The 12,029-nt window shown below is 49.1% G+C and overlaps 1 protein-coding gene across 1 annotated transcript in view; it reads left to right on the top strand.

Moving 5' to 3' along the window:
* Positions 1–4,572: 4,572 nt before the first annotated feature.
* The window catches only part of NCLN (nicalin), a 35,984-nt gene continuing 28,527 nt past the window's right edge, over positions 4,573–12,029 (top strand). The window contains 1 exon segment of the mRNA XM_043975544.1: positions 4,573–4,926. Coding sequence (XP_043831479.1) covers positions 4,743–4,926 — 184 coding nt within the window. The 5' untranslated portion in view covers positions 4,573–4,742.

Here is a 12,029-nt window from a genome sequence, read left to right on the forward strand (position 1 = left end):
GCTAGAACCTTCTACTCTAAGGTTACCTGTCATGCATCTTGTATGTTCCTTTTTTTTCTTCAATCGATAAATTTTTTTTTAATGACTGCTATGTGCCAGGCACTGTGCTAAATGCTGGGAACACATAAAGAGGCAAAAGACAGTCCTTGCCCTCAAGGGGGTTACAATCTAATGAAGGAGACAACCAGAAAACAAATATACACCCACCAAGCTCTATACAGGATAAATAGGAAATAATGAATAGAGGGAAGGCTTTGGAATTAAGAGGAGTTAGAGAGGGGGCAGCTAGGTGGCAAAGTGGATAAAGCACTGGCCTTGGATTCAGGAGGACCTGAGTTCAAATCCAGTCTCAGACACTTGACACTTACTAGCTGTGTGACCTTGGGCAAATCACTTAACCCTCAAAAAAAAAAGAAAAAAAAAGAAGAGGAGTTAGGGAAGGCTTCCTGTAGACCATAGGATTTTAGTTGGGACTTGAAGCCATGGAGGTCAGTAGTCAGAATGGAGGAGGGAGAGTGTTTCAGGCATGGGGGACAGCCAGAGAGAATTCTTAGAGCTGGGAGATGGAGGGTCTTGTTCATGGAACAGCCAGGAGGTCAGTGCCACTGGATTAAAGAGTATGTATCAGGGGGCAGCTAGGTGGCACAGTGGATAGAGCACTGGCCCTGGATTCAGGAGTACCTGAGCTCAAATCCAGCCTCAGATAATTGACACTTACTAGCTGTGTGACCCTGGGCAAGTCACTTAACCCAACTGCCTCACCAAAAAAAAAAAAAAAGGTAAAGAGTATGTGTCAGAGAGTAAGGCATAAGAAGACTGAAAAGGTAGGGAGAGGAGGTGCTAGGTTATGAAGGGCTTTGAATGCCAAACAGAGCATTTTGTATTTGATCTTGTGGGCAATAAGAAGCCACTGGAGTTTATGGAATGTGGGGGTGGTGGGGGTGACTTTAATGACTTTAATGACTTTAATGGATGAATGAAGGATGGACTGAAGTGGAGAGAGACTTGAGGCAGGCAGACCCCCCCCCCCCCAGCAGGCTCTTGCAATGATCCAGGGATGAAGTGATGAGGGTCTGTACCAGAGGCTTGGCAGTGGCAGAGGAGAGAAGGGGGCATGTCTGAGAGATGCTGCCGAGGTGAAAATGGCACATCTTGGCAACAGCTTGGATTTGGGAGGGGGAAGGGAAAATGAGAGATAGTGAGGAGTCCAGGCTGACTCCTAGGTTGTGAGCTGGAGGGATGGGAGTTTGGTGTTGTCCTCTATAGTAATAAGGAAGTTAGGAAGGGAGGAGTCCCTAGAGAGAAAAAGAATTAATTCTGTTTCAGGCATATTGAGTTTAAGTTGTCTTCTGGGCATTTTAGTTGGAGCTATCCGAAAGGCTGTGGAAGATGGGAAATTGGAGGTCAGCAGAGAGGTTGGGGAAGGACAGGTAGATTTGAGCATCATCAGCACAGAGATAGTCATTAAATCCATGGGAGCTGATGAGATCACCAAGTGAAGATGTATCAAGGGAGAAGAGAAGAGGGCCTAGGACAGAACCCTGTGGGACACCCATGGTTAGAGAGTGTGATCTGGAAGTGGATCCAGGGAAGGAGCAGTCAGAGGAGCAGAAGGAAAACCAGGAGAGTGGAGTGTCTTGAAAACCTAGAGAAAAGACAGTATCCAGGACTGGTAACTCTGGAGAGGGTAGTTTTGGTGGGATGATAAGGTCAAAAGCTGGATTGTAAGGGGCTAAGAAGAGAGTGAGAGGAGAGTTAGTGGAGGCACCTATTGTAAAAGGTCTTTTTGATGAGCTTACCTACAGACATGTTGTCCTTTCCATTCAGAATGGGAGCTCTTTGAGGGTCCTCATATACCTCTTTGTTTTTCATATTCAAATTTTTTTGCCTTTCTTTTTATTCCCAGCATTTAGCATAAGGCCTGGAACATAGTAGGCACTCAACAAATGCTTGTTGAAAGCTTCAAAAGTGTAAAATTTAGACATAAAGACATCCTAAACAAATTGCAGGAGAATGGAAGAAATTACCTGTCAGATTTATGGATGGGAGAGAATTCATAACCAAGAAATAGAGAGGTTCACAGGTGTAATGGGCAATTTTGATTGCATAAATTTTTTTTAAAAATTGCACTTTTAAAACAAAACCGATTCACCTAAAATTAGAACAGAAGCAGGTAAGAGAGGAAAAAAAAATCTTTGAAGCAATTTCTCTGATAAAAATCTCATTTCTAAGACAGATAAGGAACTGATTCAAATTTTTAAGAATAAGAGCTATTCCCCAACTGAAAAAATCAAAGCATATGAACGGGAAGTTTGCAGAGGAAGAAATTCACCCTATCAATAGCTATATGAAAAAGTCCTCTGAGTCACTAATAATTAGAGAAATGTAAATTAAAACAGCTCTGAGGTCTCCCCTTGCACCCATAGGATTGACAAAGCTGACAAAGGAAAATGGCAAATGTTGGAAGGGCTGTGGGAAAATAAATATAATGAACTACACCAGTGGAGCTGTGAACTAGTCCAGCCATTCCGGGAAGCTCTTTGGAACCATGCCTAAAAAGCTATTAACTGTGCATACCCTATTGATTCCACTATTACATATATCTTCTAAAGGGGACCAAAAAAGGAGGAAAGGAGCCCATGTGTGCAAATATATTGACAGCAGCTCTTTTTGTAGTGGCAAAGAATTGGAAACTGAAGGGATGCCCATCATTCGGGGAATGGTTGAACAAGTTATGGCACATGAAAGCAATACTATTGTGCTGTAAGAACTGATGAAGGGGATGGTTTCAGAGAAACCTGGAAAAACTTTTATAAACTGATGCAGAGTGAAGTGAGCAGAACCAGGATAACAATTTGTATAATGACAAGGATAATGTAAAGATAAACAACACTGAAAGATTTAGGAGCTCAGATCAGTGTCATGTCCGATGATGACCCATAATGAAGCACACTCCCCACCTCCTAAGAGTCGATGATGGACTCTAAGGGTAGATTAAGGCATTTTTGGGAGATACTTGGACAATGTGGGAATTTGCTTTGCTTGATTGTCCATATTTACACAGGTTTTACTTTTCTTGCTTTCCAGGGGGGGATGGGTGGAGGTAAGAAGGAAAGAAGGTGGATATGAAAATAAAATCAAACAATTAAAAAAAAAGTTTGTTGACTCACTCATAGGCAGGAAGTAAAGTATAAATAAATGAATTGGTTTCTTATCTTTTCTAGCATGGGGGCCCTTTCTAAGTGTCAAAAATCTTTTGGGGACCCTTCCCCCCAAATGATAGGAATACTGTTAGTATCTGTTGAATGAGATAATACAGGATGAAATGCATTAGTGCTTTCAAATGCATTTGTATTTTGTTCATCACAACATGGAGGGGCTGGCCTTGGAGTCAGGAAGACCCTCGTTCAAGTCTTGATTCTGACTCATGGTAGTTGTGTGACTCTGTACAAGTCACTTAACTTTTTAGTGTGCCCTAGTCAACTGTGTAGGACTACAAGGTATAGGAGTTGCCAATTTGTATCACTGGAGGGAATTTTCCCTGCTGGGAGTTCCCTGTATGGATGAAATTGAGGGTCTCTTCCTGCCCTCATTACCCACTCTGCTGCAAAAGGACATACATTTAAGAATAGTAACGTAATATGTCTTCAGTATGAAGAATGTGCTCATTTGCTCATTGAATAATTTGCCAAAAATTCCATGGCTCCCCAGTGATGTTTGGGGAGTGGTACAGTTGTTCTCAAAATCAGGGATCCTACCTGAGACCCACATGTGCCCCTTTCTAGCTGGGCAGCCACAGACAAGTCATAATAACACCTGCAAATTATAAGAAGGTTGTTGTGAGGACAACACTTTGTCAATTGTGAAAGGAAGTAAAGAAAAAAAAATTATTGGATCACAGATTTAGGGATGGAAGAAATGAAAAAAGCATCTGTTAAGTGCTTACTGTATGTTAGTGCTTTACAAATATTATCTGATTTGATCCTCAAAACAACTCTGGGAGGTAGGAGCTGTTATTAATCTCCAATTTAAAGATGAGGACACTGAGGCAGGAAGGGGTGAGATGGCTTGCCCTGGGTCAGGGGGCTGGAAGTATCTGAGGCCAGATACGAACACTGGTCATCTCGTGGACTGTTGGCCCAGAGCCGTACCCACTTTACCATCTAGATGCCTTATCTGGCCCAACCCCCTCATTTTGCAGGTGAGGAAACTGAGGCTCACAGAGGTAAATTGATTTGCCTAAGGTCACACAATTGAATATCAGAGCTGAGTCAAACCTAAACGCCACGTGGGTGCTCAGCTCCAGAGTGCCTCCTCCCCCAATCCTAAAATTAACATTTTAAACTACACGTGCTCTCTTGGGGCTGGGTGACCCAGCCACCTTGGCCAAGGAGACTACATCTCCCAACCGCGTTTGCGCTCGCCTGTCAAAGCTTCGCCCCTCCCCGTGGCCACCTGCCGTCCAGAGGACTACAACTCCCATGAGGCTGAGCGCGCCCTGAGAACGCGTTGTTTTCCCGGTGCCGCTAAGACTACGTTTCCCAGGAGGTAGAGCGGCAGCGGAGGCGGGGGTGTAAGCGGCGCTGCCTGAAGGACCCCAGGGCTTTCCATGCCGCTGTGCTGCCGGCGGACCAGGAGTCCGAGCTTCGGGAGTCCAAGCCCGAGCCGCCACCGCCGCCGCCGCCGTCCGTGACCCTGCCGGAGTCCCGCCGACCGCGGGCCGCCCCTGCCCGGCCGCCAGGATGCTGGAGGAGGCGGGCGAGGTGTTGGAGAACATGCTGAAGGCCTCGTGCCTGCCCCTCAGCTTCATCGTCTTCCTGCCGGCCGTGCTGCTGCTCGTGGCGCCGCCGCTGCCCGCCGCCGACGCGGCGCACGAATTCACCGTCTACCGCATGCAGCAGTACGACCTGCAGGGCCAGGCTTACGGTGCGTCCTCCCCCGCCGCCGCCCCGGCCCGCCCGGCCCGCGCTCCAGGCCCCCCCCCAGCCCCCCGCCGCGACCCCGCGCGCGGGCCCGGTCCCCGCGCGTCCGCGATCCGCGGACCCACCTCCCCCCCACTGAGAGAGAGACCGAGAGAGAGTGTATGTGCCCCGCCCCGCCCGCAGTGCCCCAGCCTGAGCCCGTGGGCCTCTGACCCGGGGTTAGAGCCGGGCCCCCTCCACTGTCCTAGAGCTGGGGCCCTCCCCCTTCCCTTCCCCCTCTCCTGTCCTAAAGCTGGAGCCCTTCCCGCTCCCTGTCGTAGAGCCCCTTCCCCCCTCCCCACCTTGTCCACCGCCAGGGAGGCAGATCCCCGCCCTTCTCTTACCCCGGCCAAGCCAGTGCCCACCCGCTCCTTGTGGCCCTCGGACTGATCCCCATCAGAACCTACTGTTTGGAGTGGGAGCCCAGCCCTGCCCCCTGCACACCCATCCTTGGGTCTGGGGGCCAGCCTCTCCCATTGCCCTGGAGCCTGAAGCTCCCAGCCCAGGAAACTGGACCTCTGTCTCCCAGTGCTGGTGATCCACGGATTGGGTAGAGCCCAGCCCTGTTCTTAGGGGGTCTCCTGCCCACGAGCCGAATTCTGTCTCAGCATCTGCCCCAAGCTGACCTTTCCCCCTCTTTGCAACGAGTACTGAGCCCAATTTTGTCCCAGCTGCCCCCTCCCCATGAGCCCAACCTTGCTTTCCCGTGCCTCCCCATTTCTGGCCGGCCCCTGCTTCTGGGCCCAGGCTGTCTCAGCCTTGCCTCGTGGCCCTTTGGCAATCTGTCCTCAGACCTGATCTTGTCTGTCACCCCTGCCAGTGAGCCGGGTCGGGCCCTGCCCCCCCCCCCCCCACTCAGCACCTGTCTTGGGCCTCACCTGTCAGGGAGTCTAACCCAGTCTGGGACTCGTGAGCTTAGAACATTCCCAGGAACCCTGGCTCAGTCACCTGCTCCTCCATCCTGTCTCTCATTCCCTCAATCCCAGAGGGCAGGCCCCTGTGTAGGGGCCGGGCCAGACCTCTCCTGGAACTTCCCTCCCCCCTTCTGCCCCCATTCTCCAAAGATGCTCGATTTTCTCCCAGTCTCACTCTCCTACCTCTTTCCTCAGAGTCAGCTTCTTTCTTACAACCCACTTAATTACCTGCCTTCCCCACCCCCAGCCTCAGTCACCTTTCATTTTCCTACAGATTCCGCCTATTTTCCTCTCCTGAAGTCCTAGCCTTTGGAGGGAGGCATTTGGAGGCAGTTACTCCTTCCTGGTCTTAGGATTCCAGCTTTTCCCAAGCTTGGGAGCTGCCCTACCCTCAGGGGCATGGGGGGCACTGTTTCCCAGAGAGTCCTTCCCATCCCCTCCCCCTTACCAGCTGCTTTGGGGGGAAAGGCTTGGACAGTTGGCAGTGACAGGCTTTTGAATCTGCAGAGCACGTGTTCCTAGAAGAATTTGTGTGTGATGCACGTGTGTCATGTACCATGTTGTATGATATGTATGCCATGTCCCTGCCCCCCCTCCATTCATGGACTGGAGTCTGCACTGGGGGTAGAGGGGAGGGGGAGAGAGAGAGAGAGAGAGAGAGAGAGAGAGAGAGAGAGTGTGTGTGTGTGTGTGTGTGTGCGCGCGCTCGCTCTCGTACAACCAGGCATCCAGGGGGCCCCACTGGACTTGGAATTCAAAGCCTGGAATTTAAATTTCTCCTTCTGCCCTTTGCTGGTTATTTGACCTTGGGTGGCAAGTCTTAAACCTCAGTTTTCTCATCTGTTTTAAAAAAACCAAAAATGAGGTAATTAACCCTGGCACCTCCAACCTGCTGCCCCACGTATGACACTGATAACCTTTTATATGTAAGGTGTTGGAGGGCGCAGGGTGCTTTCCTCACAGTAACCTTGGGAGGGGAGGACTACTTTCATTTTACAAGTAGAGAAATTGAGGCCCAGAAAGAGAGGCGCCCAGGAGATCTGCCGGCTCCAGTGTCAGCCCTTCCGAGGCTACCCAGCAGCCGCTGGAGAAAAGACCACCAGTGGTCGTGAATCTCCTCATGCCCCTTCACGGGCCAGCCGATGCGGACTAGTGGAGAAAACCTTCATGACTTGGGTTCAGAGCCAGGCTCCACCACTCCAGTGTGACCCTGGGCAAATTCCTTATCCTTCCTGAGCCTCAGTTTCCTCATTTGAAAAACAGAGAGGGCACATGAGATGATTTCCAAGGCCCCTTCTTCAGCGTACCCCATTCGGCACGAACCTGGGCAGCTTGGCCTTGCCTGGAGTGGCCCTTGGGGAAGAACTGTGGGAATGACTCTGGAATAGGGGCCTGGCTTCCTGCCTGCGTGCCCTTGGACATGTCACTGAATCTCCAGATGGCCTCTCCCGGCCCTCGCTAAGCCCGGCACAGGTAGAGGGACTGACTCCCCTCCCCTAAGGCTTTGTGGGCCTTAGGCCCCTCCCCTTACCTTTTTTTTCTGCCCTGGGGAAATGAAGGCTCTGGAGGCCTGGGGAGGAGGCTGTATGTTTTTCTGAGCTCTGCTTAATTGGGCCTCCTGGGAGACTGCCTGGCCCCAGCCTTGGGAACTTGTGATCCTCCCCGGGAATGGGGCCCTGGGATTGGATTAGGTTCCCTCCCCCTGGGACCAGGCCCTCTGACTCGGTCTCTGCCACAGGGCTTCCCCTCTCCCTTCTCCCTTTCCCCAGACTCCTCCCTGTAAGTGGGCTTTCCACCCTCTTCCTAATCTGCCGTGTAGCTCTGTGGGCTGCCCATTCCTGAGATGTTTGCATTGCCGTTCCCTCGTCAGGCAAGGGCCTGCTTGGTAGGTGCAAGCTCTTTGAGGGCAGCGGGCGGGCTCCGCACACATGTCCGCTTCCTGCTGACTCCCTGCCCCACACTCTGGTGCTGACCCTGTGTGTGACTGGAAGGATTTGGGCTGGGCTGCAGAAAGGTGCCCGGGGGAAGGGGTGTGTGTGTGTGTGTGGGGGAGGGTCTGAAGCCAGGGGCATGGGGAGCGGCTCCTCTTTCTTGGCCTTCCCTGCTTTCTAGCTGGGGCCCTTCTGTCTGGGCTCCAACAGAGGGAAGTAGAGGAAATGTTGAAAGCTGATTAGCTGCATGGGGCATCGGCCGTCCTTAAAGCAGCCCCAGAAATCTCATGCTGGGCGGCTGGGCCTGGAGGCGGCCCTGGCTCTGTGGTCCTTGGGGGCCTCTCCTGTGAAGGGAGAGGAGGTCTGGCTCCAGGAGCTGCCCACTCCCTCTCTCTGCAGTTTGGGGCCTGTCATGGAGTCTGCCCCTGGGGGGAACATGTTCTTTGCTTCATGAACGGCCTCTCAAGGTTGCCTTGCTTGCTACCTTTACCCCCAATCACCTCCCACCCATTTCTAGGTTAGATTATATTACATCTTGGGTTTCTGGGGCAGAGTTCAAGGTTCAGCAGGAGCTGAAACCTTAGATTAGACCTGGAGGGAGTCAGGTGAAGTGGGCGAGGACTTGGGCTGGGCTCTGAGTTGGAAGACCCAGATTTAAATCCATGTCCTGGCCTTCCATTGCTCCATGATTTTAGGCAAATCTTTTCCTCTGTCAGGGCCTCGCTTTCCTCATCCATAAAATGGGATGTTTGGACTTGAGCTCTTAATGGCCCTTGCAGCCAAAAGGTTCTGAGATGCCAAAAATAGTCTCAGAATGAGGGATTTTCTAGCAATCCCTTTAAGAGTGGTTTGTGGGGCAGGGGGCCGCTAGGTGGCGCAGTGGATAAAGCACTGGCCCTGGATTCAGGAGGATCTGAGTTCAAATCTGGCCTCAGACACTTGACAACTAGCTGTGTGATCCTGGCCACATCACTTAACCCTCATCATCCCACCAAAAAAAAAAAAAAGAGTAGTTTGTAGAGAATGCTGAGCTTCCAGATAAATAAGGGGAGTCAAACACTGCCATGTTGAAGTTTGGAGTGACTTGGATTATGACAGTGGTCATATGGTAAATAGTTACACTTGTCTGCGTGGTGTAAAAACATTATTATTGCTCTTAATTTGTGAAGCAAAGACTATGTATTTTAAAAAAGGCAAGGGGGGGCAGCTAGGTGGCGCAGTGGATAGTGCACCGGCCCTGGAGTCAGGAGTACCTGAGTTCAAATGTGGCCTCAGACACTTAACACTTACTAGCTGTGTGACCCTGGGCAAGTCACTTAACCCCAACTGCCTCACTAAAAAAAAAAAAAAAAAGGCAAGGGGGGGTGGGGAGTGGAGTCCAGACCCTTGGGAGGCCATTGACTGAATAGCTGAAGTCCTTGTTCCTGGATGGTGAGCCTGAGAGAACATTTCAAGGCAGTGGTGGGCGGTCTTCTCAGATACTGGCCCAGTGACTGTAGGCAAACTTGGCCCCGTCACGTCTCTGCATCTCAGTTTCTCCATATGAAATGATGATAATTTTTTTAAAATTCTGTTATTACAAACTTGACAAGTAAGATTTTTCTATTTCTGAATATAAGCGGAAAAAGAAGATTGCATATAAAGCCGCAGATCTTGGTGTAATGATTGTCACGAATGGTAATTCCCATTTCTGTAGCCTGTAGAGGCAGCATGGTTTGGTGGATAGAGAGCTGGCTTTGAAGCCAGGAAGACCCAAGTTCAAATCCTGATTCGGAACCATCCTGGCTGAGGCTGGTCAAGATAACAGGGCTGATTTGTGTCCTAGGCAGGATTGGAGCTCAGTGGGTATAGGGCCAGGCACTGGGTGGTATTTATTGATAGGGGATTTGGACAGTTGTCAGGACAAGGTGATATCAGATCCCCTTTGCTGCTGGAGTTCCATTTATCTTTGCTGTCATGATGCCCAGAACACGGCTGGCTTCCCGGTGAGCTCTTGGCAAATCCAGCTGACCAAGTGCTGATAGCCTCTTTCCTCGTGAACTCCTTTGAAAAGCACCGCATCAATGCCTCCCTCTCACCCCGTCCAAGTTCTTGCAATTAATATTTCATAGAATTGTTTTTTCGGGACTACTTTTCTCCTGGTGAAATGTTCCTTCTTCACGTCCCTGGGGTTTGCTAATGCTTGCTTGTTCTGTCTGTAGGGAGGCCAGCTGTTCTCTAATGTCAGGGCTTTGGTTGGCTACAGAGGTTTGTCCCAAACCCAGAGTGCTCGCCTGGGGCTGCCAACAGCAGCTTGTCCAGAGGGGGCCTGACTGAAGACATCCTTTCTCCATGTTTGTTCCCTGGCAGGAGAGTGAGTAGGTAGTGTGTAGAGGGAGAGAGAATAATAAAGAAGAATCCTCTTTCTATAGCCCAGCACACTTACTGCTTTGCACATGGTAGGCACTTAGGGAGTGTTCTTAAATTGATTTGTTTTAGTGTCTTAAAGTGTACGACAGTTACTTTCTTTCACAATGGCCCTGGGAAGTACTGAGTACAAGTATTCCTTCCCTTTTGGAAGATGAGTAAACTGAGGCTGAGACTTGACTGGGGCCATATTGCTATTTATTTGTTTGTTTTTGTTTTTTGTTTTTTTAGTGAGGCAATTGGGGTTAAGTGACTTGCCCAGGGTCACACAGCTAGTATCTGAGGTCGGATTTGAACTGAGGTACTCCTGACTCCAGGGCCCGTGCTCTATCCACTGTGCCACCTAGCTGCCCTGATATGGCTATTTATTAATGCTTATTAAAAAGGTTTTGTTACAAGGATTATATTAACATTTTGGATTGCTGGGTAGGAGTTCAAGGTTCAGCATGAGCTGAAACCTTTGATTAGACCTGGAAGGAGGTGGGTGAAGTGTGCAATTGATTTTTTTTTTTAATTAAAAAAAAGGCCTCATAACAAATAAGTATAGTTGGGTAAAAAACAAATTTCCACGTGGATCATGTCCAAAGTGCATGTCTTGTTCTGCATTTAAAAGTCCATCACCCCTCTGGAACAAGGTGGGGCTCCTGTTTCATCTTAAGTCTTTGGATTAGTGATTCCTTCCCTCCCCCCAGCGTAATAGTATTTTAGTGTATTTTTTTCCAATTACACGTAAAGATAGTTTTCAGCATTCATTTTTGTAAGATTTTGAGTTCCAAATTTTTCTCCTCCCCTCCCTTCCCTCCCCCCTCCACAAGACAGCAACCAATCTGATAGAGGTCATACAGTACAATCTTGTTTAACATATTTCCACATTAGTCATCTTGTGAGAGAAGAATCAGAGCAAAAGGGAAAAACCCCAAAAAAGAGAAACCAAAAAAACAAAAAAAGTGAAAATAGTGTGCTTTGATCTGCGTTCAGACTGTGTGGTTCTTTCTCTGGATGTGGAGAACGTTTTCTATCATTGTCTTGAAATATTATATTGCTGAGAAGACCTAAGTCCATCCATAGTTACTCATTGCACAATGTTGCTGTTACTGTACAATGTTCTCTTCCGCTCACTTCACTCAGCATCAGTTCATGTAAGTCTTTGCAGGTTTTTCTGTGGATTAGTGGTTTCTTGTTGCATTGATCAGAATTCTCAGGTCTTTGTTTTTGTTTTGTTTTTTGTTTTTAGTGAGGCAATTGGGGTTAAGTGACTTGCCCAGGGTCACACAGCTAGTAAGTGTTAAGTGTCTGAGGCCAGATTTGAACTCAGGTCCTCCTGACTCCAGGGCTGGTGCTCTATCCACTGCGCCACCTAGCTGCCCCATTCTCAAGTCTTTGAAAGTTGCTTTTCTCTATAGTGTTATCATTGTATAAATTGTTCTAGTTCTGCTCCTTTCACTTTGCATCAGTTCATAGAGATCTTTACAATTTCCTCAGAAACTGTCCCTTGTTTCTTTTGGCTCAGTTGTATTCCATTGCATTCATGTACCATATTTTGTTTAGCCATTGCCCCATAGGAGAGCACCCTTTTAGTTTCCTGCTTTTGACTACTATAAAAAGAGCTGCTATAAATATTTTTGTATATGTGGGTCCTTTTCCTTTTCCTCTGACTGTATGCAGTTAGTTGCTAAATCTTGTCTTTTCTACTTCCTCATCTCTTTCATCCAGCCCCTTCTGTCCATTCCCTTAGTTGAGGCTCCAGCCTCCTAATTGGCCTCTGTGCCACAAGTGTCTCCCCACTGCCCCCACTCCCCACCTGTCCCACACATTGT

Source organism: Dromiciops gliroides, chromosome 1 (assembly GCF_019393635.1).
Source record: "Dromiciops gliroides isolate mDroGli1 chromosome 1, mDroGli1.pri, whole genome shotgun sequence".
Lineage (NCBI taxonomy): Eukaryota > Metazoa > Chordata > Mammalia > Microbiotheria > Microbiotheriidae > Dromiciops > Dromiciops gliroides.